The 27,146-nt window shown below is 50.7% G+C and overlaps 1 protein-coding gene across 6 annotated transcripts in view; it reads left to right on the forward strand.

The window, feature by feature from the left end:
• ATP2B4 (ATPase plasma membrane Ca2+ transporting 4) overlaps window positions 1-19,290 on the forward strand; it is a 95,894-nt gene extending 76,604 nt beyond the window's left edge. For 3 of the 6 annotated variants that reach the window (XM_044267650.1, XM_044267652.1, XM_044267651.1), the window contains 6 exons: window positions 1,470-1,661; window positions 2,122-2,335; window positions 2,904-3,115; window positions 4,116-4,223; window positions 6,156-6,332; window positions 14,718-19,290. In XM_044267650.1, coding sequence (XP_044123585.1) covers window positions 1,470-1,661; window positions 2,122-2,335; window positions 2,904-3,115; window positions 4,116-4,223; window positions 6,156-6,332; window positions 14,718-15,029 — 1,215 coding nt within the window. In that variant the 3' untranslated portion in view covers window positions 15,030-19,290. Of the gene's footprint in view, window positions 1-1,469; window positions 1,662-2,121; window positions 2,336-2,903; window positions 3,116-4,115; window positions 4,224-6,155; window positions 6,333-9,465; window positions 9,647-14,717 lie in introns of all 6 variants that reach the window. The other 3 variants (XM_044267653.1, XM_044267654.1, XM_044267655.1) reach the window with 2 other exon arrangements.
• Window positions 19,291-27,146: the final 7,856 nt, after the last annotated feature.

A 27,146-nucleotide genomic window follows, 5' to 3' on the forward strand; every position in this document is an offset into this window, starting at 1 on the left:
TTCCCCTCCTTTCTTTTTTCAGGGCATGTGACACATGGTAGGGATGCATTAGAGGACTTTTTGATGGGGAAACTGAATTGTTTAATCTGTAACAGATGTTTGTTTATTGCAATCTGGATAGGAAAATATTACTACCTGGTAAAGAGAACAAATGGTGTACTACTGCGAACCAAATCAATGAACACGCTCCTCTGTGGGTTTTAGGCTTTGCAAGACACGGCACAGAAGTAGGGGCTGGGACCTTAGGGATGGTTTTGGTCCCATAGACCATTAAAGACAGATAAGGTTTAAATAGGTAAGGAAGGAGGATGTTCCAGATTTAGGGAAATGGTGTAAGTAGAAGTCTAGGCTCCAGAGTGAAGGAGAGAATCAGGGAATTGTGAATAAACAGTGGGTTTTGAGCAAAAAGAGGATATAGGAGCGGACTGGAAAATGAATCCCAGTTCACCTGTTGAGGGCTCTGACTACAAGTCTAGAAATTTTACCGTTTCCATAAGCACAGCTTTCAACCATTGTCTATTGAGAAACCTTTAGTGGTTCCCCAGGAACAGGAATTTGAACAAGGGTAGGACATCTGAACTGTGCTGCCAGACTACTCCCTGCAGAAGAAAAGTGTAAAGTGACTTTGAAGTGTGGAGAAGACAAGGACATAAGTGAGACACTGGCAGTGGCAAAAGAAATATAAGAATTTAGGGGCAGAAAAGAATTTAGGGCACCTGGCTGGCTCAGTCGGTGGAGCATGTCACTCTTGATCTTGGGGTTATGAATTTGAGCCCTATGTTGTGTGTCAAGATTACTTCAAAATAAAATCTTTGGGGGCACCTGGGTGGCTCAGTGGGTTAAAGCCTCTGCCTTCGGCTCAGGTCGTGATCCTAGGGTCCTGGGATCGAGCCCCGAGTCGGGCTCTCTGCTTGGCAGGGAGCCTGCTTCCTCCTTCTCTCTCTCTGCCTGCCTCTCTGCCTGCTTGTAATCTCTGTCTGTCAAATAAATAAATAAAACCTTAAAAAAAATAAAATCTTTGAAGGAAGCGAAGGGAAGGGAGGGAAAAGGGAGGAAGGAAGGGAGGGAGGGAGGAAGGAAGAAAGGGTGTAGGAAGAGTGTAGGGATTTGGAGGTAGGTTAGGACGTAGGTTCCCTGTCCTTTCCTTCATTTCTAAGGTGGGGGAGTAGCAAAGAAGGGAGAAAGGAATATCAAAGATAACGGTCATTTCCACTTTGGGTTCAGGAGTAAGATGGTGGCATCAGGCTCCAGCCCTGCTTGCTGTGGACTGAGGGTGACACATTTTCTCTGGAAGAGAGAACTTGGAATACGGTGGCTCGGTCACTGGCATTAGCGTGGCGCGTGCGCCCTCTAGTGTTTATGGCCAATTCGGAAGCTTCTTAGGGGTCTGGAAATGCAGTCCGGGTTCAGAACGCAGATAAAGACTGCGTATCTAGGTCCTCACTGCTTTCCCTCCCTCTCTCACTCAGGGTATTGCAGGCACAGACGTGGCGAAGGAGGCATCAGACATCATCCTAACGGATGACAACTTCACCAGCATTGTCAAGGCAGTAATGTGGGGGCGAAATGTCTATGACAGCATCTCCAAGTTTCTCCAGTTCCAGCTCACTGTCAACGTGGTAGCTGTGATCGTGGCCTTCACCGGGGCCTGTATCACTCAGGTGAAGGGAGCGCGGGGTGGGCCGGGAGGAGAGGGATGAGGCCAGGGGAAAGGGAACGTGGGGGATGGGGTCCTGGTCACTGAGGATTAAGGACAGGAGTTCCGCCAGGGGTGTAGGGGCGGGAATTAGCTCTCCTAGGTCCCCATCTGCCCACGTAGAGGGAGGAGAACTTATCCACCACTAATTTAGCATGTGCATGTCAGCCACTGTGATGAGTACCTCTGTGGTCTTCAGAAACAACCTTGCAATGGGATATTCCCCCCCATTTTACAGGGGAGGAACCCAAGGCTCAAGGAGGTTAGGTAGTGTTCTCAAGGTCACTCAGCTAATAAATGGCCAGATCCAAAGTCTGGGTTGATGGTGGAAGCGAGGCCACTGCAAGGCCAAAGCTGAGGCTGCTGAGTGAGCCAGGGGCTGGTTTCCGGGGCAAGCTCAAAGGACGGGTGCTTCCTCCCACCAGGATTCCCCACTGAAAGCCGTGCAGATGTTGTGGGTTAACCTAATCATGGACACTTTTGCTTCGTTGGCCCTGGCCACGGAACCTCCTACGGAGTCTCTGTTGAAGCGTCGCCCCTATGGCCGCAACAAGCCTCTGATCTCGCGCACGATGATGAAGAACATCCTGGGCCATGCCGTCTATCAGCTTACTGTCATCTTCTTCCTCGTCTTCGCTGGTGAGCAGCAGGGGCGCTGGGGATGGGGGTCAGGGTGCTAAGCGGGGACAGGGGCAGAGAACAGCCCGTGGAGAGAAGGTGGCACAGGAGCAAGCCGAGCACAGGACTAGGGGTGACAGCAGTGTCCTCCACGGGGTGTGTCCCCTTGCCTCGCTCTGTGCTGCCCTGCGCTATTTGGTATGCTCCTCTTAAGAATTTCACAGGGTGGCTTTCTATACCTTTTTTTTTTTTTTAAGATTATAAAACTGAAGCACGGGACCCGTGTTGAATATATAGCGGCACTAAGATCAAACCTGTGTCTGCCAGACCCTTGCACAGCCCCCACCCCCAACGCCGCACCATAAGCAGTCAGAGTCACTGCAGCGGATGCGGAGAGAGAGTCAGATATGCTGAGACCAGAGCTGACACTCAGAGTGTTTGCTAGCTAGTGTGGCTCAGATGCTGACCCGAGAGAATGGACACCAGCCCTAGGACCCCGGCTTGGCCATGCCGGGGTGTCGTTCTGACTCAAACTGGGCCCTCGCGGAGACTGTGCTTAACCCACTAACGCTTCCTTTGTCCCCACTAGGCGAGAGGTTCTTCGACATTGACAGCGGGAGGAAGGCGCCCCTACACTCCCCGCCCAGCCAGCACTACACCATTATTTTCAACACCTTCGTGCTGATGCAGCTCTTCAACGAGATCAATTCCCGCAAGATCCACGGAGAGAGGAACGTCTTCGCAGGCATCTTCCGCAACCTCATCTTCTGCTCCGTGGTCCTGGGCACCTTCATCAGCCAGGTGAGCCTCTAGCTGGAGTCGGGGCAGGGGGGCTGGGATGGCAGAGGGCAGAAGCTGGGAGCAGGGTTGCTTAGGTACCCTGGAGAAGGAGGGAGGGAATGATGGGGACTCGGGCTGCAGATTGAGTCCTTTTGGGTTCCCGGTTGACTTCCATCTGCACATTGCTCTGGAACTGGAGCCTGCCGGGTCAGGTGCCGTGGTGCAAGGCAACACGTTGGTAGAAATAAATCAAGATGGGTGGGTTCCTTCCCTTGTCTTTCTAAAGCACAGAATTTTCCCAGAGTGGCCAAGGAGAGAGTCACTCACCGAGGCCCTTTCTATCCCTCCTGCCAGCGTACATGAGATGGGTAGACACATGCCATACGGGCTCCCTCCTTGTCCCCACCCCTGCATTCGTGGGGGGCCCTTGGCAGAAGACACGGTGCAGTCCACAGACAGAGAGAAGGGGTGGCAGGGTGCCCGAGCAGTGGACAGATAAAGCTGGCCTGGGTTCTTCTCGCAGAACTGGGGTCAAGGCATGGCTGCCCTGGTGATAGAAGGATCGGGTCCCTTCCTCCTTGCCCTAGTCTCGGGTACACTAAGCACCTACAGATACGGCAGACTAGGAGCTCGCACCAAGGGGTCCTGCCATCCATCCCCTGCTGGGGTCCCCCTCATTGGCCTGCCTCTTCAACTCCTCTCCCTCACTGTGCCTTCTCTTGGCACCTCACCCACTAGCTCTAGTCACCAGAAGCTTCCAGCCCCCTGGATCTGCCAGGTCTTACCTTAATAATATTCATAGTAAGTAGCTCTGTATCCCCAGCAGAGTCTCTAGAAAGACTGTGTCTGTCTTCTCTTCCCCGCTCTGGATTTCCTCTTTCTCCTCCTCCAACAAGCAGATTGGGCCTGGGCCCACAGGGATCACGGGCCGGGGCGCTGACACCGTGTTGGTGGTCTCGGCTGGAGGGCTAGCTGCCCGTGACTCGCCTCCCTGATGGTGGGCTTCCTTTCTCGGTTCTAGATTCTCATTGTGGAATTTGGGGGTAAACCCTTCAGCTGCACGAAGCTCACCCTCTCTCAGTGGTTTTGGTGTCTGTTCATTGGCATCGGAGAACTGCTGTGGGGCCAGGTGAGTAGCAGCTGGCTCGCCCAGTGCAGGTGCACGGCCGGCAGACTGTCTCCTCTGGGGGAGATGAGACATGCGATGGCAGCGCCTCCCAGCTCCTCGCCATCAGCTTCTTCCGCCCAGTTTTCCAGGTCTTTCCATCTTGCAGGATCCTGTCAGTGCCCCCCACTTCGGAGGCTGTGGATCTCCTCTATGCATGCCTAGTGGCAGGCAGATCCCTTAGCGTCTCTGAGATGGGAGTGGAAATGTTCAATGGAATTTTGCTAAAAAGAGAAAAACAAAATTAAGGGTCTTAGAAGTAGATGTTTACAGAGCAGAAGTCTATTTTAATAAAGCCACAGTCTGGCTGTGAGCTGCTGGGCTGACCTAGTTTAGGACTCCCCTGCCTCTCGTGTTCACCACGGCCTGAATGGGTTGACTGGGTCGAATGGCTGACTCTCACCTGAGATAAATACAGACCCATGAGGGCTCTAGAGAAGCAGCATAGCGCCCAGTTAAGAGCATGGACGCTGGGACCGGCTCCCAGGCTTTGAATCCCTTTGACCAAGTGTCTTAACCACTCTGTGCCTCAGTTTCCTCAGCTTAGGAGAACAGGATCATTGTTCCTCAATGCTAATCGGCCAACCTGTTACGACACAGAAATGACTTAGAACAATTTCTAGTACCATCTAAGGACACAGTAAAATTTAGCTGTAGGATCAGGTCTGGCAAATTTTGTTCCTTCCCAGATACCACTTTGCACAACCTCTTATCCCCAGCTCTGAGCCAGGAGAAGCTCTGCTTTGCAGACATCCAGTCTCTACCAATAGGCTCCAAGCCACCTGGGTGACAGCTTTGTTCTAAGTGGCCCCAGCGATCCTTCCCTGGGACCACTTCCCCTGTAGACCTGCTGGTTGTTTCTTTCCTGTGTCCCAGATGCCTCCCTGATGAATTGCTGTCCTGATTCCTACCATGAGCCCCTCCTCCCTGTCCTATTCGGTGGCATTACTTTACCAGTGGGACCCTTTTACACCTGAGTGAAGCTTGGTTGTTTCACCAACTGTCTGGAACTCCCACCTGGGTCTAGTCTCACACATGGCCACGCAGCCTTGATGCCGGTACCATCGCTGCTCCTGCGTCCCAGCAGCACCTTCTAGTCATCCAGGAGCAGACATTCTTCCCCTTTCAGAATCTTTGACTCCGTGCTGGGCCACTCCTACAGTCCTTCTCTCATCCCAGTCCTGTCTATTCCTCGTCTGTATGTCAGGGAGAGCTGATTGACGCTTCCTGAGCCCAGCCTACTGCCCCATGTCTGATGATACCTGAATGTCCCTTCTTCCCTGGTCTGTCTCACCCCAAGCCCAAGAAAACCTCTAGTATCTTTTCACCTTCGTTTTTTTGGGTGGGTTTTTTTGTTTTGTTTTGTTTTTTCGCCCTCGTTTTATAATACAGGGATTTACTCTGCATGCACTAACTAGAAGAGGATCCTTCCCTTCCAAGACTTCTCTTCCCCTTGTCCATACACAAGCAACGTGACCACCCTCTCCTATCCCTAGCCTTGTCTTTCCTCGGGCCCTAGTCTCTGTCCCTTCCTACCATGTGCCATGCATTATAGTTCCTTCCCTTTCCTGGCAAAATGGAAAGGAGCAACTGAGACGGAAGGAGAACCAAGTATATAACTAACCAGACAGATGGCTGGCAAACTTACACGCAAATGTAAGTTCTCCTTCATGTGTCCACAAATTCAGAAAACCTTCCTGAGGGCCTGCCATTCGGAGGCCTTGAGGAGTGCTTGCCTGGCCGGGTTGGCACCTCTCCCACTGCCCCTCCACGCCCCCACCTCCCCGGTGCTTGATGAGGCAAAGAGTGACCTACACGAGGGCCTGACCGTGTGAGCTGCGTGACTGCCGTCTCACCCGGATTCTGGTATCTCCCCTCCACTGCACCTGTTCTCAGATCATCTCCACGATACCTACCCAATCCTTGAAGTTCCTGAAGGAGGCTGGGCACGGCACCACCAAAGAGGAGATCACCAAGGATGCAGAGGGGCTGGACGAGATTGACCACGCGGAGATGGAGCTGCGCCGAGGCCAGATCCTCTGGTTCCGGGGCCTGAACCGTATCCAGACTCAGGTACTCTGACAGTGGCCTGTCCTCGCCCGGGAGAAGACATCCCTCCGTGTGGGGAGGTGGGGGTGGGGGGGGCAACCGTTCCTGGTGGCTCACATCTCTTCCCTCCCTAAGGCTCGCCGCTGGTGGGCAGCCCGAGCTCCCCTAGCTCCAGGGACCAGCTGCCTGGGCGCCTCTGAGAGGAGAGTAGTCAGAGGGCTCAGAGCCCTGAACACAAACTGGTAGCCTCTTCCTTCAGCTTCTGTTTGGTTCTAAAGCCCATTTTGCCACCCTCCATGGGGCCAGCAAGCTCCCTGTATAAGGTCTTTTGCAAGCACCAGACCTGACCTCTGACCTCGGGGTGGGAGATGCTCGGCGTCCTTCCCCGCCCTTCAGGAGAAAGGAGCTAGGCAGCATCTCTAAACCAGCATTGACAGCGTACGCTTCGTGTAAGTCCTCCAGCTGCTGCGAGGGTAACGTAGCTGTTATCTGGAGGGATCTTTGCCAAAGAAACTCACCCTCTCATATCTTCCCCACTCATACTTTAAGGCCTTGGTGGGGAATCTGACAGCTCGGTGTATCTAAATGACCAAAGTCTCTCAGTGCCTGAGTATCTTTTGCAGGATTCAGATTTGCTTCCCCAAAAGGAAGAAGCTATAATTTCCTCAAATCTTTTCCCTTCTCGAAATTTCTGAACTGGCATAGATGCTGCCCTTAGGCCCCCCTGCCTGTGGAGCCTTGCTGTAACGTTTTTCTTCCCACTTTCCATGCAGCAACTGTGACCTCCTGCTCCTAGGTGGGCGGCTGGTCTAGGCCCTGGTCATTCTATCACTTTCCCTGTTCTTGCCCTATATGCCTCTATTGTATTAGTCAAGATTTCCGTCTCCAGAGAGCAGGCCTATTCCTCTCAGCTGATTGGCTGGAGATCCCAGAAACAAGTTCCAGTCTCTAAAATCAGCCTCGCCGATGGCGTAGAAAGTTCCCTAGTCAAGCCCACCTCCTTCAGTCATAGGAAGAGAGATCAAATGAAACCTCACCACTGCATACCCACTGGGAACTTGTCTCCCATAGGCAAGACCATGATGGAGGTGGGAGGGCAGGGCTAGTTAGGGAACCACTGGGACTCCTTTCCCCTCTCCTGGGTTCCTTGCCCCCAGAGGGGGAAACTCCCCGGGACCTGCAGACACCACCCTACCCTCTAGGCCACTGGCTCCTGTCTCCGAAGCCCTGGTGCTTTCCTTCAGGTCTGCTCCTTTCATAATAACCTGTCTGCTTTTCTTCCTTTCAGGGTCCCTGCCTCCTCTTCTCCTATGTGATTTTTTTTTTCCCTAGCCAGGATTCCCTCGTTCCAGCATCTCCTTGGCCCCTCACCAGTCTTCTGTCCTGGGGGGCTGAGGTTCACGGATCTTCCTTCCCCTCCACTCCCAGTTCCCACTCCTTTGACTCTGTACCCTGGGTTCAGATGCATGGCCTTACGGCGTTGGGCAGACTGCCTTTCCTTGCAGGACTTGGGGTGGCTAGGCGAGAGAGGCATTCAGGCCTACACCTAGGCAGCGAACGCAGCCCTCGAAGATGCCACGGGCACCCAGCCCCTGCCCTTGCGGCACACACCTGGCCCCATAAGCCAGTGAGCCCAGAACCCTGGAGCTCTCCCCTGGCAGCAGCTTGTCAGCCTCAGCAGGATTCAAACAAAGCCCCCTGCCACCGGGTTGTTGATCCTTGCTGTCACTCTAACTGAAACACCTGGGCGATGGCGGGGGCAGCCCAGCAATGGTCCGCTCCTGGTTCCTTTAGTTTAGGGAGACCCAGAAGCACTGGGGAGCAGAAGCTTTGGGAAGGTAACCCTGGGATCCGTGTCCCCTGTGGAGGTGGGGGGACCCGTACCGGTCCCCTCCCCATATGCAGCGCTTTCCCTCCCACAGGATCAGGCTCCTCTGTCACCCAGAACTAAAAACTATGTAACGCAATGAAGGGATGGTAGTCTAGCTCAGCCTTTAGTCTGAATCCAGAAACCAACCCTAAACATTGCGTGGCTTCTCAGGAAACTTTATAAATAAGAACAGCTGTCTGCCGCATAAGGCGCCTGCTTTGTCCCCTTCTCACCTGAGGAACTGAAGCCATTCTGGTGAATGGAATCAGCCCTTGGTCTGAATCCTGCAGGCAGTTTTATGACGATTCTACCAGATCCTGAAGGATAAAGGAATTCCTTTTGATTTGTTTCTTGTCACCTAGTGGTCAGGGACCAGGACAGTACTTTTGTCCCAGGCCCCAAACCAAGACCTCATCGGTAATCAAATGGCACATAATCACCTGTGTCGGAGAGGTAGGACACAAAACTAGAGACCACTTGCTACACTGTTGCCACTGATCACCGCCAGCAAGCATGTCTCGCTCCCCCGCCCTCAGTCTAGCTACTGAGTTACTGTCAGACATTGCCAGACATTTTAGCACCCCGGTGTTGGTGGTACTCTTGCTAAAGAGCCTGGCTGCTGGGTTCCTGAGCTCCCTTCTCGGGCCTTGTCTGTTTCAGCCCAAGGAGGGGGGCTCTCAGAGCAGACACCCAGAAGCAGGTGAGCCCGGCAGTCGTGGTCTAAGTGCCTTTCTGCCCCGACCACCTGGATGTGGTCTACGACATGCCTCACTTTTTTTCTTTGAACGCAGGAGTTACTTTCCTGCAAAATCTTCAAAAATCAGTAGTCAACTTAATTGGTTCAGAGGTTCCTGACGCCCAAAATTCAGTTGATATATATACTTTCCCTTCTATCTTAAATGACATGCCTTGTTTTTTAAGAGTACAGGTCAACACGATGAATAAGCTGTCACTCTCTGTTAGGAGTCACGGGGTGAGAAGTCCCTTTAAACTGTAGATACTTCTGGACCCCTGCACACTTAAAACATCCTTTGTAGGCTGCAAGGGAAGAGAAGACCGGATTCTGGCTGGGTATCTGGCCTCCGCCTCCCAACCCTTCTCCTCACCATTGCTTTGTGTACGAGGGAAACGTCTCTCTTGCTCCTGCTCCTGTCCCCTTCTCCCAGCACTTTCCATCCCCCTCTTCCCTAATCCTCCAAGACCACCCCCTACCCCCCCTCACCCTCCCCCTTTCTTCCTCTCTCTGGACTGTGGAGCAAAGCTGTCTCACTCTCTGATTCTTTGCAGATCGACGTAATTAACACATTCCAGACGGGAGCTTCTTTTAAGGGAGTCCTAAAGCGACAGACCATGGGGCAGCACCTTGACGTTAGACATGTTCCTAGCTCATCCTATGTAACAGTGGCGCCAGTCACATCTCCCCCCACCACTTCTGTTCCTGCTGCTGTCTCATCTCCTACTCTGGGCAGTGAGTGAGAGTCTATTATGATGCATGATTTGCTAAAATGACCACAAGAGAGCACGTGGCATCCACTTTAACCAACCGTGGTTATCTTTTCCTTTTGGTTTTTCTGGCCTTTGATCTCTGACTTTAGGGAAAAAAGATGGGACCGAAATCCCACTCCCAAACCAGGCTGTGTGCCCTTATATTTTATTTTATTATGTTGAGAAACTATTAAACCATAACCATTTTAAAGACAATAATCCTGTTTTCTGAACGTTCCTCTGCATTGCTTGTTTCTTCCTTGAGTTTGTTTGTTTGTTTGTTTGGCTTTACTTTGAGTTGTTGGTTTGTTGGTTGGTTTGTTGGTTGGTTTTGCTTTGTTTGGATATGTTGGTGTTCCTTTCCTCTCCTCCTGCTCCTTTGAGTCTGAACTTGATCTCCTGAGGTTAGAGGTGAGGTTAGGTCAGGGAAAACCCTGCCCTCTCTTCATGGGGCGGGGAAGGGGGCAAGTGTCAGACCTCCTGAAAGAGAGTACAAAAAGATCTACCCTTCCCATGGGTTTTTCTACCAGGAGATCCCTCATCACTGAGCCAACACTGAACTTGGCCGATAATAATGGTCCTTCCGGGCTACCGCTCTGTTGTGAGCTGACAGTATTGGCGTAGAAGCTATAGCTGAGTGTGAGGAAGAGAAGGTGTTCAGTTCACATGCACAGGGCTGGGTGTTTCACTTTTCAGGGACGTCAAACCAAGCTCTGGCTTAAGAATCAATGTGTTCACATCTGCACAGGACAAATATATACGCAAAGGTCCAAATAACTTCCTTTTCCTCACTCCAGCTTTTTTCTTTTTAGGAATTTCTGAAGAGCAACTTTTATTTTGGTTTGGGTTTTTTTGCCTCCCCTTTTCCTCTAGTTCGATTGTCTCATCCATAGCCAGCCCTTCGTGCCTTATTTTGCGCATAAAGTTTCAGGAACCCCTTTCTCAGCCAGCCTATCTGCTGGAATGCTGTCAGTATTTGACCTAAGATCTGGAGTTCCCGTCAGTAGATGGTGGGATTCTTGCTAATGCTTATGCCTTCCTATTCCGGGTCATTTTACTTCCCCAAATGGGACACAGAGAGGAGAGAAGGCTCTTTGCTGATAGTGCTATTATGGTATTTGGTGGGGAAGAAGTCTCTGTGTATTAAGTCTATTGTGAGCTTCAGATATTTGACTATTTTATTTATCTCTTCTACCCCCACTTTCAACCTACCCCCCCAAGCCCCCAAAACCCCTGAAGGGGGGTGCACTAAAGAAAGAACAGGTGCATTGTCCGTGGTTCACGTGATTGGGAGCTAAACAGGCTGACCAGAGACCAGACTTAAGTTATTTGTTGTCTTTGTGACCAAATGTAAAAGTGTTCTGGTGTGAGGTATGAGGGGTGGGTTTTCTATAGACACGTATTTCTTTAGGCCCAAAAGCAGTCAAACAACTGAGTAAGTCTTACCCTGCAAATATCTAAGAGCTTCTCCCTCTAGTTCTTCCATATGCCTCTCTTACTTCTCTTTTTCTTCTAGCTTTTCCCTGTCCTTCTAACTAGTGTCTGTTCTTTTTTAATCATGCCTTTCTGTGAGGAGGGGCTAGTGTCAGCCGTCCCAGCAATTTGAAGGTAGAAAGACACTAAGTAGAAGACAGAGCCCATTGGGCTCTTATGGAATTGCCAATAGAGGGTAAGCCACTGACCCTCAAAGGCAGAAATTCGGTCAGGAGACACAGCCACACCTGCTCTCTCTCCAGCTCCTCCTCCTTACCTGGACGTCTTAGAAGAAACAGTCACGCATTTCAGGACCCCAGCCCCCATTCCAGATCTCCAAGTGAATTCAGTTATTTGTCTAACCTTCAGTAAATAAATCTTGAAGATTTCCCTCTCTAGGAAAGCTCTAATCCCTTCTCTTCGCCTGGTTTCCGAAAAGAGAACAGAAGACTCTGGAATCTAGCTGGAGAAAGGGAGTCTTCATCTGCCCATTCACTGGGCTCCAGGGAGTGCTTCTAGCCTTCATGCCTGATTGAAAGTCCGACCTCACTGGGACTCCTGAGACCCGAGAAAGACTTGCCCTTCAGTCAGCCACTTCTTCCTGTAGGCAGGGGCCCCAGAAAAGCCACTTCCCGCAGGTTTGGAGGGACAATAATTGGGGAAGGAAAGGCTGACTGGCTGAATGGAGAATGCCTACAGCTTTCCCAGCACCCGCTAGCCATGTCCTGTTCCCCGTACCCCGTTCACGCACCAGGCCTCAGGGAAGCAGGTTGCCCCCTTTGCTTGGGGTGGATCGATGGGGATGTGCCTTTGTGATCATCAGCACGTGTTCTGTGTTCTCTGAGGCCATGCTGGAGGCGAGCAGCATTGTGACAGCCCCGAGCTCTCCACCCCTCACCCTCCTCTCCGCCACCAGGCCACTAGATGGGCCGCCAGCTCCCTGACTCCTCTTCCTTCGACCTTCCCTTGCAGGATGCTGCTTTCCCTTTAGATTCTAGAAGCCCTGCAGTCTAGCCGGATGACTGTTCCTTTCTCCCCCAAAGACATTTTCCCTATTTTTTCCATCTACCCATTCCGATTCACTTTCATCTCCCTTACTGTTTGCCTGTAACAGTGTTATTGATCACCCCAGCAGGTGAGAGGAAAAACCAGAAAACAGGGCTCCAGACCCTGACCCTAACCCCCATTTTTAAGAATCTGTTTTCTCTACTGGACTTCACGTACAATTATTTTTATTAAGTATTCAGTTGCTTCAAAAAAAAAAAAAAATAGAAGCAAGATGTTTGAAAATCACTGATATTGAAGATAACCAGCTGGTGGGATAAAGATACCTTTCTTCTCCAGCACTTGTTAAAAACTCGGAAATTGCAGGAGCAGGTCCAAAGTGTGGGCTCTGTCATCCCTCCTACAGGGGCTGGTATGACTTTGAACCCATCTATTAACCAGGGTGAAAGCTTGGGGCCTCCAGGAGACCAGATGGAGCCTCTGCTCCATCTGATCTCACCCAGGTCTGGAGCAAAGAGAACATGTCAGGTAAAACTCACCCATCAGATGGTCGACAGCAATCACAGAAGGATGGAAACGTAGGTCCTTACTTTCTGTTCCACAGGGCACATGTGCACCCAGGTCCCTTGCTTCCTCTTGGCTGAAGCATGGAGCCAATTTTACTGAGTGCCAGAGAGTCCCCTGCCTTCTTTTTAAAGATTTTATTTATTTATTTGACGGACAGAGATCACAAGGAGGCAGGGAGGCAGGCAGAGAGAGGGGAAGGAAAGCAGGCTCCCTGCTGTGCAGAGAGCCCGCTGAGGGGCTTGATCCCAGGACCCTGAGATCATGACCTGAGCCAAAGGTCCCCCAATCCCTTGCCTTCTAAGCTCTGGGCACCCTCTGTCCTGGGGGGGGGGGGGGTCTGCCAGGCTGTCGTGGAGTGAGGCGAGATAAGGAAAGCCATAGCCAGCAAACACACAACTTCAGTAAGTCCTCTTTGTGTATTGGTTTTGGAGAGTCTATCCAGTGATAGAAAGCATTGCCTGACTCTCTCTGTCTCTGCTGTCTGCACATTCTTGCCTCTTCTCCACGGACATATTCTTTGCTGAAACAGCAGAGGCATGGAAGAGGGGCCCCAGGCCAACACTCAGCATTCCCCCCTCTGCCCCTCCTACCACAGCCGTCTCTCCTGCATCAGCCTCATTTCTTTCCTGAGGGAAGAATTTTTGGACAAGACTAGATCAGCCTCCTCCCCATGACTAACACTGTCCTCCAGCCACCTTCCTTCCCCCCGGCCTCTCTCTCCAACTTCTCGGCATCCAGCCTACGGCCCCAACCCATTCTGCCAACCCAGGTTCTAAACCAGACTTCAGAGAGGCCTACCATTCAGAAAAGCAGGCTGCCAAAGGAGCTGATGCCTGTGGATGAGGCAAAGGCTGGCCACGGGAATCAGTTGCTCTTAATTTTTTTCCTTTTCCCCCAATTGACTGAATCCCTTCCCTTATTTTGTGTGGTAAAAAGAGACTTCGACACATACAGGGTCGTGCGTTTCCCTCTGCCCACTGAAGCCACGTGGTATTTCCATTCCTCCATTCTCCATCCACCTCCTCAGAAAAGCCACTTCTCTGTAGCACAGCCTCCGACCAGGTGGTTTCTCTCCTGATCCCGTCCCTTCCCTGCTCCACGTAAGGTCATGCTCCCCTTCCCAATGTAGCAACAGCTGCAGAAAGCTGCAGGCCAGGCACACATGCAGCGCCCCAGAGGCATGGACGTGCACTTGAACCGTGACAGCCAGCTCTTCTCTCTATAGTCAGGAGGAAGGCATCTTCTCGTACCCGTGGTTTAGCCCCATCTGCCAGGGGAGGGATGGGAGGGGCAGAGTTCTGCTCTCTTGGGGGGAAGGGGACATGGCAGAGGTTGTGGGATGGAAATAGATGCATGTTCCCTGACCGAAAGAGCAATGATTAAACCAGAGAGTATAATTTCTTGCATGCTGCTGACACAAATGATGAGTGTTTTGTCTGCCTTGCTGCACGGTATCCATAGCCACTTACCGCCTGAAGCGTCTTATGTATGGACTGGTATGCGTTCGACTCTTTAAGGGTTTTAAACAGATAACTCCAGTGTGCAGTTTTTCCACCCCACATTCACAAAATGTTTGGCCTCGACACAGAAAGCCACATGTCTGAATCATCTTTTAAGTTCGGCTGTTCATTTGCACCTGGTTCCCACGCCCTTGCCCTCATCCAAAAGAATTAATGAATCCTTGTTTTCTGTTTCATTTGAAGAATGGATTGTTTGGGAATGCTAACTTTGCTTTGGGTTTTCTACATTTTTTTTCCTTTTTTTTTTTTTAATGCAGCTTTGAAATATTCAGCTGTTTGCCATTACTCACCCTACGCCACACCCATGCTTGAAAGTTGACGTTCCTCGTGTTCCCTAATCTCTTCTCATGTGTTTGGTTTTGGTTGCTGAGCCGTAGTGTTTTGTAGTTGGGGTTTTGTTTCTCTCCTCAAGCCACCAGTTCTTTGTTGTCCTAGCCAATTCTCACCTTTGTGTTTTCTCATCCCCTTTTTCCTTCCCCCCCGGTATAGATCAAAGTGGTCAAAGCATTCCATAGTTCCCTCCATGAAAGTATTCAGAAACCCAAGAACCAAAACTCCATCCACAACTTCATGACCCACCCTGAATTCGCCATAGATGAGGAAGTGCCACGAACACCGCTCCTGGATGAACACGAGGAGGAAAATCTTGACAATCCTACGTCTGGGACTAGGGCGCTCCTGTTGGATGGTGAGGTCACGCCATACGCCAACAAAAACAACAACGCGGTGGACTGCAGCCAAGTGCAAATTGTCGCCTCCCACTCAGACAGCCCTCTGCACAGCCTGGAGACGTCCGTTTGAACTTCGTCCTCTGGCTCCCATCCCCGCTTTCCCCGTGTCCTTTTTCATCTGTCCCATCTGTAAGGTGACAATGGGACTTTTCACTGTCGTGTCAGCTGTTCCCAAGTATGTGTGAACCCCCACCTGACCATGAAGAGGCAGGAGCACAGACCTCCGAGGATTTCAACTTCAACCTGAGTTGGGGTTTGTAGCAGGACCCAGTCGAACCCCAGGCACATAGCGAATGGTAGGGTCTACTCCTTGGGTGTGTCCGCTGTCATTTTTAAAGAAATGATGACAATTCTCTCGGTGTGTCCCCCAACCCAGACTCTCCCCAGTTTGCATATGTATGTTACCATCCCCTGACTTCAGGATTTTACCTTACGAGTCTATGCCATTTATAAGCTAAGTCAAGGGTTCCAAGAGACAAAGTTCCCAAATGAAATGTGTAGAGGCAGGAATGGAATGTATAGAATCAGCCTATAGAGCAAGTGTTTTTAAAATGACTTTCCCATTTTCAAAACTTACACCTAAAGCCCTCTAGCTCTTTCTGCCTTTCTAGTCAAACCTGCCTACGGTTCTTTTGGTCTTTTGTGACCACTGTGTGCCCTACCTTCACTCTTTCTTTTTCTTTTTTTACTTTTTTTACTTTTTTTCTTTTAAAGTTGTGATGATTAGGAAAGTGGAGTGGACATGGCTGAATTGGGTCAACTTTGGCCATTCTCCCTTCTGGCCCCAATGGAATCCTTAGCTTAGTCCTAGAGGCAGGGAGGTTACTTTGCTAATGGGATCCCCTTGAAGCAACTGAGAGCTGGTAAGAATGTGTTTCTGTGGTTGCCAGGTTACCTTCCACTTCTGAACTGCCGTCTTGTCAGGTGTGTGTCCTTCCTAAGTGCTAGGGAGATGAGCCTTGACCATGAAGCTTGCAGAGGCTCATTATATAGTTTTGACTGTAAGCCCAAGCTTTCTTCTGTTCTTAAAGTGGTGGCAAAAGAATGGATTGAGAAAGGCCCTGCCTCCTTACTAGCCTGGGATTCCCGAGGACCAGCAGCAGGCAGGTCCAGGACAAGACAGACCATCAAAGCCAACCCTTCTGCCATCTTCCCTGGGTTGACCACTACTACTTTCAAAGCCTTCTGCCAAGGTTCTTCTAGGACAGGACCTGCTTGTTGGGGGAGTGAGTACTGAGAAGCCTTGGGAGAGGCCAAAGGGCCATACTAGCAGGTTCTGAGAAACCTTCCTCTGAGAAACCAGACACCTTGAGCTTCAGTGCCCAAGTACCAGCTTTGACACACCCCTCAGCTTTGTCATTCTGCTCTGTTGTGACCTCTAACCCATCCGGTCTCTCAACAGGCCCCAGCCTTTCTTACATGTTCTGCTTTTGAAAATATGCATCCCAAGTGGGCTCCAGTGACATTTTGCTGACTTAAAGGAGCAAAAGACCCACCCTGAAAAGTTCTCCTTCCTCTCTTCCTTTTTCCCACATGCCCCACTCAAGGCCCTCTCTAGAATGTGCTTGACTGCTGCACAATTAAGCCCTGTGCCTTCTTTCCCTGAACACTGCCCAAAGCATCCCCTTCCCACCTGCCTCTCTGGAGCTGGGGACCTCTCTAGGAGACTTTTTTAAGTGTTCCTTAATGGGACAAGGTGGAACCACGTTTGCGGGAGCTCCATTTTTATCCCTGCTGATGTTGACGTCAGCTCCTCTGTGCAGGCGTCCGTGAACTCATGTCTACCAATTCCCATGAAAGAAATGATGGGAGTGGGGGGATGAGGCTCGAGGCTCTTGGGAACTGCCAAATTTCCACTTGTGAAAGGAAGGCGGCCTGAACCCATGCTCTCCAGCCTTCTCTTCAGGATCCCTCCTCCCTCACCCCTTCCACCCGGGCTGTCTGAGGCAGGAAGAGCAAAGAACCAATACCGCCTGCCCAACCCCATTACTGCGCAACCCGCTAGATTTGATTTGGGTTTTGTAAAGGTCACATGCTTCAGCAATCTTTTCTCTGTCTTAAATCCTCATGTGGGAGTAAAACAGCTCACCGGAGGTGTTAGGTGTACACATATTTATTAAGTACTTTGGGAGATTTCGTTCTGTCAAGTCTTTTCTTACCTCAGATCAGTTTTGAAAACAAGCCAATAACAAACTTCGGAGGCTACTGTACCATTCCTGCTCCCAAAAGACTCTCATGGTGCCTGACAGGTTACTCTTGAAGGCTTGTGTCTACTTGTTTAAAGTCAATGGCTTTTGTGTGTCTTCTAGTTTCCATGGTAGGAGAGAAAATAGAGAATATTATGCAAAAATATATAGTTTTCTTTAGCTCAGAAATGGATATTTTCGAGTCAGCCATATGTATTTTGTTTAAAGGATTTGACGTAAAGTGCTGTCGTGTTAGCCTGTGGAAGGAGCACAAAACCAGCTGTTTGACGTGACAGGCGACTTTGTATATTTGCGACTGGTTTTAAAACCAACGCACCATACTTCCTTTCTCCAAACAGCCATCTTTATACTTGGGGGAGGGGGGGAATGTGTTGGGTTCTAGACTTTTTTAATATAAATTTTGTTGATATGGAATTGAGTAAGTTTAAGTGTTTATGTGCATATGTTTTTTATAGAAGTTTTTTTCTATTCAGTTTTAGTGATCCAACTGGCAGTGAGTAAATATGGCGTAAGTTAATAAAGCTTTCCGCCCATATGGTGCTTTCGATCTGAAAAGGGTCGGATGGGGAGAAGGTGAGATAATTCTCCTAGAGAAACCTAGGAAAGCGGGCAGTGGACTGTGGATGGGAAGGAAAGCAGCCAGCGAGAAATGAGTGTATGATCCCCCCAACCCCCACCGCCATAAAGATGGGTGCCAGGCTTTTTCGTAACCAGCAATCAGGGTCAGGGGCCTTGCCTGGATGTGTTTCTTTTGATGAGTAACTGGCAGAGTGGTACCCAAGGCGTGAATATCTCTCGGGCTGCAAGGATGCTCTGATTGGGGGTTTGCATTCACCCATGTTTACGGGTTCTTTGCTCCGGGAGTTTTCCATTAGTGAGTTTTTGTGCAAGGCTCCGATTTGGGACTTCCCCTCCCCTAGAAAGGTCATGTGCGATCTGTGAGATGGGGGAGAGAGTTCTAAGTGGAAGTCACAAAGGCTGGTTCTAACCCGCGGTGACCATCTTGGGGCTAGGTCCTTCCCAGAGGTGCCCTCTGCCCTCTGAAATGATGACTCCCCATCCCCAAAGGTGTCAGCGAGATCACCTCGCCATCCTTCTGACACCTGTGGGTTCTGTAGGGTCTGGGATTCTTCTTCCACTCAAGCTTCAGAGGGGAGAGTCTGTACAGTGGTATCTGCGTGATTACCTCACTGCCGAAAACCCGGGAAGGTGCGGCAAGTCCGCATGCAGCCTCCAAATGCCTCACCTCCTTCCTCTCCTGCTTCCTTGGCCTGGTGATCGCTCTCAGCAGCCCGTGATACCATCACAAAGTGCGCGCGTCCTCACTTCCCGCATCTAGGGACCACCCACCACAGCGGCGGGACAAGGCTCGGGTCAACGCCTGCTATTCTGAAGCCATTCCAGCCTTTCCCTCAGAATAGACCAGATGCCCTTCCATGTAGCTCAGTGCCAGTGCCTCGCCTGCCCAGCCCTGCTGTCAGGCCTGCTGTCCCCTTTCCTCTTGATGAGGAGAGACGGAGGGAAGGGAGCTCCCGGTGACCGAATTGGCCTTTGGTTCGCATTTGCTCCCCATCTGTATATATGCCATATGTGAACATGCCGGACGTACGTGCCAACAAGATCTATCTACGTTGTGTTTTTTTCAAATCAGCACGCAGATAGGAATTTCGAGTTTCTTCTTCTTTTTTGTCCCCCCTCCCGGTAACGAGTGTAACAAGCACTGGTATTTTTGTACAAAAAAGGAAAACAAACAAAAGTTTGACGGTTGTGGTCTGCATGACATAAAGCAAACACAGTGACATCCAAGCAATGTGTACCCCAGCGTGTGTTGCCATAATCTGCCTTTGGCTTAACGGTGTTTGCATTCGGCTATTATTTAAGCTCTCTGTACAATGTTTTGCATGTATTTATATGGTTCTTGCGGGGGGGAATGCTGTAAACTGGCAAATCTGAAATTTAAATATGCTGTCCACTGAGACGGGAAGAAGAGGACTTTGGAAAGATGGGATAAAAAGGGATAATCTTTTTTTTTTTTTTTTTTTTTGGAAACCAATAAAGCTTGTTGCGGATGAACAGAAACCAGTACTGCTGTGCACCGAGAATAAAAACCCGTGCCCACCAGTACCTGTGCTGTCCTCAATGTGTCTCCACTCGTGGGTGATGGCACTAGAGTTTGAGAAGGGACCCGCCACAGCCGCATCGAGACCCCTGACCATGCAAGCCCGGCACTCAGCTTGTCACTGGCCCCTTCCACGCTTCCCCCGCCAACACGGCCCTCTGGCCCCTTGTGGTCCTGCTTGCCAGGGCTACGCACTGGCAGGACAAGCTCGGCTCAGCTTGCTTTGGGTGGAGTCCATAGTTGGGGCACATGAAGCCATAGGTGAACCTGGAAGGATGACAGCCCTTTCTTATTCTCTTTGCCCTTTTTTTGGTTTGTTTGGTTTTTGTTAATGAAATACATTCTGGACCAATTCATTCCTCTGATACCAGCATTTTCCTATCTTGCCTCTGGGGCTCTCCTGTCCCCCTTTTCGCCCAAGTTTTTGTTCTGTTACATTCTGTTAATTGTTCCATTCACCGACCATTGAGGCCCCGGTTCAGGCCAAAACAGCTTCCTGGCAGGTCATCTGGGTTCTGAACTTCCGTATCTCAGAACTCAGAACTCCCTTTCATCCCGGCGCTCCATCAAGTTCCCTGCTGTCTCTGAACACATCAAAGGGAGGAAAGGACTTTGTGGGCTCCCCATGGTCTGCTAGGAAAAGTATGATAGAGAAAGACAGCCTAAACTCTGCCGGCTGTTTGAACAGGCTGCTTCTGAAGGCGGAGCCAGCCCTGGAGGGAAAAGCTTCTGGATTATGAATTCTCATCCCCATGTCTCCTGCCTGCCCCAGCTCGCACTCCAGGGGCACAGGCACACTGCCTACTTCCTTTCTTTAAAACAGGCTAGGGGAGAAAAAATGAATAATACACAACGGGGGATAGGTCTTGTTTGATAACAGAAGTCATTCACAAAACAGAACTAGGCTCTTTTTCCCATTATAGTTTCCCTCCCAATTACCCTTGCTAGAAGAAAGGGGTGCAAAGCACACAGGCAGGCACACACACACACACACACACACACACACAGCTAGAGTCCTTTCTAAAGCTTGGGCCTGGATTGCCCCTTGTCCTCACCCTATCTTCGTTGGACCTAGGATCTGTGCCTCTCTATGAGCCCAAACTGAATCTTAAACGTCTACGCCTCCTAACCCCAGTGCATGGTGAGATGTGGAGAAAGCTTCAGAGTAGCTCCCTGGCCGAGACCAGTGGATCGTCGGGTATTGTTTTAATGGCATCTAGAGCCAGCTCAGTTCCTTGGCCTGAGCGACGGCACAGAAAAGCACATGCTCTTCTGTCTCTTTCCCCACCCCCAATTCTAGAAAAGCATAATTGCCTCGCCCTCCACCTTTAATAATGGTTTGCAAGCCTTCCTGAGCCACCATATCCTCTCCCTGCGGTCACTGGGTTTGTCTAAAGCTCTCCACCGAGACTCACTGGTCCCCTCCCAAGTGCACACACAACCAGGCAACTCCCTGCTGACTTACCCGGTGGCCCATCCAAAGGTCATTGCATACCGACGAGCTGGTGACCAGCCCCTGACCTGGGTCTGTTAGGGCATAGCCTTCATGTCACCGTAAGCAGGGAGGCAGGTAGAAATGGCAGAGCCTCTACCAGCAAATACTTGGGAAACTCTGTTATAAATAAAAACCTGTAAACATGTTGCCATGTTGGTGGTGTCATGAGCGCTCCTTTGTCCCCAACATGAACCCAAGCCATGAGAGACGACAGGCTGCTGGATCCCTAGACCGCCCTCCTTTAGCCGTGAGTGGGCGTGCCTTCTGGGCTTGGCCATATCCTGACGCAGAACGAATCCTCCACCTTCGCCTCTCCCAAACTTGTGTCAGAGAATACTTTCCTGTCCTCAGAAGCCACACACATAGAAGGGAGCAGTCCCTTTGGAATGACCTCCCTCGGCCATCCCCTCAGAGGCTAGTGGCAAAACAAGAATGCCGCTTCACCCTGACAAGGCGACCCGCCTTCTAGAAAAGCCAAACGACCATTGGAAGCTTGGCTTCTGCTCATGAAGTCTGAGCCAGGGGAGTGACCAGAACCATCTGAGTCGCTGGAGGCTTCACACTCCAAGGTGGGTGCCTCCACCTCTGCCCTTGGATAGACCTGGCCCCCTGTGTTCAGGCTCATCCAAACCCAGTTCCTCCTGTGTCCCCTGTAATAAGAGGTCTCAGGGAGCACCCTCCAGACACAGCACTGTCGGTCAGCTTATAGGGGTTTTTGGCATCATACCGGGCCCAGTAACACCATGTTGAAGGACTGTGAGGCGTGTTTTAGAACTCCAGATGCCCATGGGTTGGCCTTACTGAAAGTAAGTACACATGAGAGCTTAGTGGAAAGAGGAAGTGAAGCTGAGGACGTCAGGGTCAGGGACTAGCAATGACCTTCAGCTCCCGTAAGAGGGAGAACTAATACTCCTGTGGTAACCCAGAACCTTTCGTGTGAGTCAGGAATCCCTGCATCTGGGGCACCTGGGTGGCTCAGTGGGTTAAGGCCTCTGCCTTCGGCTCAGGTTATGATCCCAGGGTCTTGGGATCGAGCCCCACATCGGGTTCCCTGCTCAGCAGGGAGCCTGCTTCCTCCTTTCTCTCTCTCTGCCTGCCTCTCTGCCTACTTGTGGTCTCTGTCTCTCAAATAAATAAAATCTTTAAAAAAAAAAAAAAAGAATCCCTGCATCTTCCCTACCTAACCTTAGGAACTGAAACTGCTGCCGATCGAGTAGGAGAGAGAAGGGGTTCGAATCTTTGCTGCTTACCCCGTGGCAGAGGTTCTGAAACAGAGAAGTCGGGGAGGTAGAGTAAGATGCCCAGGGGGGCAGGAGACCCGCATCCCCAACTGTGCCTCTTGAGTGGTTTGATTTTCCATCTGGACAAGGAGACAGGTGAAGCACATCAGTGATTTTCAGATTACACTTTGAAGATCCGAAAGACATTCTTTAGAGATGATTCAGAGCCCACAGGTGTTCAACAAAAATAGCTTTAAAAAAATCATATTTAGCCTATAGGTCAGCGATAGCTTTGAAAAAAAAAAATGCCTTAAAGTTACTGTGAACGGGTCCTCTCTGAGGTCCCTAACGGCTCCGAAATGATCCAAACGTGGGTGACACCTTAACAGCAAGACTTGTGGGATTAGATACACGAGCAATCCTTATTTGGATCCTGTCTTGATGGTTTCCCATTATAATCACCCACGTAAGCATAAACACAATAGAGTCAAACTTAGTGATTGGCGTCCATCCATCCTGCTAAGATGGCCATCTAGCTGATTCACCTTCGGAATTTGTTGTAAAGAGAGCAGTGGTCCGGAGATGCAGAAATCTCATGCAGTGGAATGGCACAGAATCACAGAGGAGAAGCAAGCCGGCTCCCTTAAGCTACGGTGGTGTGTACCAGCCTGGGAATTGGAAGACCTAGGTTATAACCCTGACCCTGACCCAAGGGTCTCCCCAACTCAGACACTCTTGCCATTCTCAGTCTAGTGTCTCAAATTGCTGTCAGTAATCACGGGAGAATTCCTGAGTGACATTGCACTCTCGTTTGCTTTATCTTCCCTGGAATGTGGCATTACCACGTGTGCCCTGGACACAAGCACATGCCAGGACATGTGTAGGCGGGTCGGCCACTTACACCTGCAACAAAGACAAATTGCTCCACAGTCCTTAAAGCACAAGAAATCAGTTTCTTCTCTAAAGCTATTTATGGTCTCACCTCCTCCCCTTAGATAGTGGTCCTCTCGTCGCTCAACAAGCATGTGCTGTGCCAGGTGCTGTTGTAGGCCCCAGGGATGCAGCAGGGAACAAAACAAAGCCCATGCCCTCTTTGAATTTGGTCTCATGGAGGAGAGACAAAGAAGTATACACATACCATGTCAAATGATGACAAGGACCGGGGAGAAAGGGAAAGTGAAAGGGGAAAGGGTGAATGGGGCAGGAGGGTGGACCTTTTGATGATTTTATTTATTCTAGAGAAAGAGAGAGAGGCAGAGGGAGAGGGAGAATCTCAAGCAGACGCCCCAGAGCGCTGAGCTTGAAAGGGGGTTTGATCCCACAACCCAGGAGATCATGACCTGAGCCGAAACCAGGAGTCAGACACAACTGACTGAGCCCCCCCAGCGCCCCAATGGTTGCTCTTCTATAAAGAAGACCTCTCTGATGAACAGATATTCGTGAAGATATGTGAAGGGAGCCAGAGAGTGAGCTAGATAAATATGTGAGCTAGATAAATAGATTCCAGACAAAGGGCCCAGCAAGGGCAAAGGTCCTGCCGCAGGAGACCGCGATGTGTTTGAGGACAAACAGGGGAGACAGGAGTCGGAATGAAGTGACTGAGTGGGGAAGGGCAGACAGGGAGCTGGGAGCCTGACCGAGCCTGGGAGCCATCGTAAGGTTGACTTTCATGAATCAGGAAAGAGCTGGAAGGTGTTCACCTACGGACTGCAGTGATCTGCCCTCTGGCTGAAGGGACTGTTGTGTGGCTGCCGGCTGCGGGAAACGGAAGGACAATGTAGATTTGACGAGTGCAAGTACCATACACGTGTGGGCCCAACTTAATGCTGAAAGACACAGGTAAATCCGAGCCGCCTGTCACACTGGTGTCCTATGATACACAGAAGAGTGAAAAGAAAATGCTTGCTACAAGAAAATTCACATCTATGACTCGTCCCCAGAGTTCAGGAACGCCCGGGTTAATGAAGTGATGGAAATGACATTCTACTCACTCACGCAAGAAGGGAACAAAGAAAACCCTCTCCACCTGTGCCCTTCCTGTTCCAGCCTCCCACTCCTATTGCCACACTGGTTGGCTCGTCCCCGCTAGGGGCCTCGGCCCTCAGGCCTCCTCTGAGGTAGGCTGGGCCTCATCTGATCCCTGCTGTGACTGCCCACCCACCCCTGTGCTGCCGAGGAGAGGCCCCCTTCCTGCTCAGAGCCCCAGGGTCAGAGCCTCCCCGCGTGTGGGCTGGCTGAGGGGAAGCAGCGTGCCCGCAGCCCTGGGGCTAAGGGGAGACTTGGGGCTGTCAGCAAGATAGCTGCTCATCGGAACACGCCTCACAGCTCGCTCGGCTCCGTGCCGCTGCCAGGGCTCAAGGGTTGGGGGGGGGGCGCCAAGCACAGACTCCAGAAGGACCCAGGGGCAGAGGTCTGCCCCGCTCTCAGGACGCCAGCCTTAAGGAAAGGGATCTCTTGCCTGTCAGCAATGCCAGCCCACCTCCTCCACCAAGGCCCAGCCTAAGTGAGTTCAAAGGATCCCCCAGAAGCTCACACTCCTTGCTTTCAAATTCTCCCCTTGCTCCTCAAGGGCCTTGGGCAGAGTGGGGGCGGGGAGCAGAGAAATCTTTCATCCTTTCCAAATCTTTTTGTCCTAACCCTGCTCTCTCTCAACTTTAACTTAAAAAGGAAGTATTTGCTGCCTTTGTTCTCGGTTTCAGACTTGCCCGGACTGGAGCAGGCCTCCAGCCCAGAAGCAAGTGAGCAAGGAGGTAGAAGACTGCCACCCTTAAGGCGGCAGCTGTCACCGGCTAGGGTTGTCTCAGCCCCCAAACCTTCAAGCGCAAAGCCTGGCTGGGGTTGTCTTTCACATAGGGCAACTTTGGCACTTGGGGGCCCAGAAATACAAAAGCCACCATTCACCCCTTCCTGGGGCAAAGGAGACCCAACACAGGAGCCACATCGCCCTTCCTACAAGGGGCAGCCAGGGCCATGCAAGGTTTGTCTCTTTCCTTCACAGCGGAGCACACAGTAGAACAAAATACCAGACGCCCATTTCTTTCTCAGTAGCTCCCCCTGCTACACACTCAGGGTCATAAATTCCCAGCAGCAGTAGGCCCCGAAGAGACCTCAGGGGGCCCCCCGTTCTGACAATCAGGCACTGAGCCAGATGCCAGAGATGCAATAAATGAAGATTTTATTTTTTATTTGAGAGAGAGAGAGCGCGCACACAGAGTGAGAGGGAGAGGGAAACACAGACTCCCCACTGAGTGGAGAGCCCAATGTGGGACATGATCCTAGGACCCTGAGATCATGACCCAAGCAGAAGGCAGACGACTAACTGACTGAGCCCCCCAGGCATCCACAGAGTTTCAATAAATCAAAGTCCCTGTCCCAGAAGCGTTCAAAGGCTACTTGAGGAGACAGGCATTTAAACAACTAATCCCAACAATCTGGAGGTATCGTGCCTGGTTGCCATGGGGACCCAGAAGGGCAAAACCCAATTCCGGAGGGGGAAGTCTGCACAGAGGTGGTGACACTTACGATGTTATTTTTTTTAATCAATTTTTTAAAATGACACCTGATCTTTATAATAATTCAGCAATAGAAATCCAAAGAAGAAAGTAGCAAAATACCTCAAGCCCCACAACCCAGAGATAACCGGTATAAACTCTTCAGATGGATTTTATTGAAATTTTATGAGACAGAGGAATTGCAGTCACAGTAAAGGAACCAGTACAATGGCCCAGAGCACGGAAGTGACAAAAGCCAGGTGTGCTCACCCAGGCTCAGCACTGCCTGCGGGCCTGAACGCACTGCGCATGGGCAAAGTCGGGATGCCCAGTGCCAGATGGTGGGACTCTTCCCGTAAATCCGCACCGAAGGTATAAAGGGATACATGGCAGGAAGGCAGGCGGAGCATCAAGAGAGGAAGAGAGAAAGGCCAAAGGGGGCAATCCTTTAAGTGTAAAGATCTGAGCCCAGAGCCCAATGAGATAGATTAACAACAGCTCCCACCTAACGAGCTTGCATATGCCAAGTCCTCAGCCGAGCATTTTCATTGTTAGCCCAATTAATTTTCACAACAGCAGTGCCTGAGTAGTGGTATTGCTATTTTACACCCAAGGAAACACCCAGAACGATTAGAGGACCTGTCCCAGATAACCCTGGCCGTCACGTAGGATCCGAACTTGTGTGGATGCTCTTAACACAGCACTTCTGTCTTTCCAGAGGATTCTGAAAGGTTTTTAATATTAGTAACATCGCTGAGTTGGGGCAAACCCCTCCCCTTCAAGGGGTTTTGCTAACTTGGAGGCACAAGTTCTGTCGTTTAAAACCAATCTTGATACTTTTTTTAAAGTAGGCTCCATGCCAGGCTTGAACTCATGACCCTGAGATCAACAGCTAAGCCAATGTCGAGAGTCGGATGCGCAACCAACTGAGCCACCCAGGCGCCCCTAACTGTAGTACTTTAGGATCATACGCCATGTTGAACCCTGAAATCATTAAAAGTGTTTAGCCACTTTTAGCGAAGCTCCAGAGCAATCAGGTTTAAAACATGTGCCCTGTTGCCTGGGAATGAGTAGTTTTCTGCCATTAACATGATGAATGATTTCACACAGCAGGTTTGTTGTTGGTTTTTTTTTAAGATTTTTTATTTATTTGACAGAGAGAGATCACAAGTGGACGGAGAGGCAGGCAGAGAGAGAGAGAGAGAGAGAGAGGGAAGCAGGCTCTCCGCTGAGCAGAGAGCCCGAGGTAGGACTTGATCCCAGGACCCTGAGATCATGACCCGAGCCGAAGGCAGCAGCTTAACCCACTGAGCCACCCAGGCGCCCCCACACAGCAGGTTTGTGTTGGTTGATTTGGCTGGTCGTGGCAAGGCTGGAGGGAAAGGAGAGACGGTGGCAGGACTCAACCCGGTCTGGAAACCACGGCACAGCTTCCGTTCAGAAATTTGCTTCCCTCAAGTGTGGGGGGAGGAGGGAGTCAGGAGACCGGAGGGAAGATTAGTCTGACTCAAGCGCTCTGGGTAGATAAGAGCGAAATCTTAAGATGATCATGCAGGAGAATTTCTTTAAAAAAAAAAAAAAAAATGTTTTTTAAAGTAGCGGTCAGGGTTCTGAGGCTTGGTCCTGTTGGCCCTTCTCTTTGTACCGCCTTCCAA

This window comes from Neovison vison, chromosome 10, assembly GCF_020171115.1.
Source record: "Neovison vison isolate M4711 chromosome 10, ASM_NN_V1, whole genome shotgun sequence".
In the NCBI taxonomy this organism is placed as follows: Eukaryota; Metazoa; Chordata; class Mammalia; order Carnivora; family Mustelidae; genus Neogale; species Neogale vison.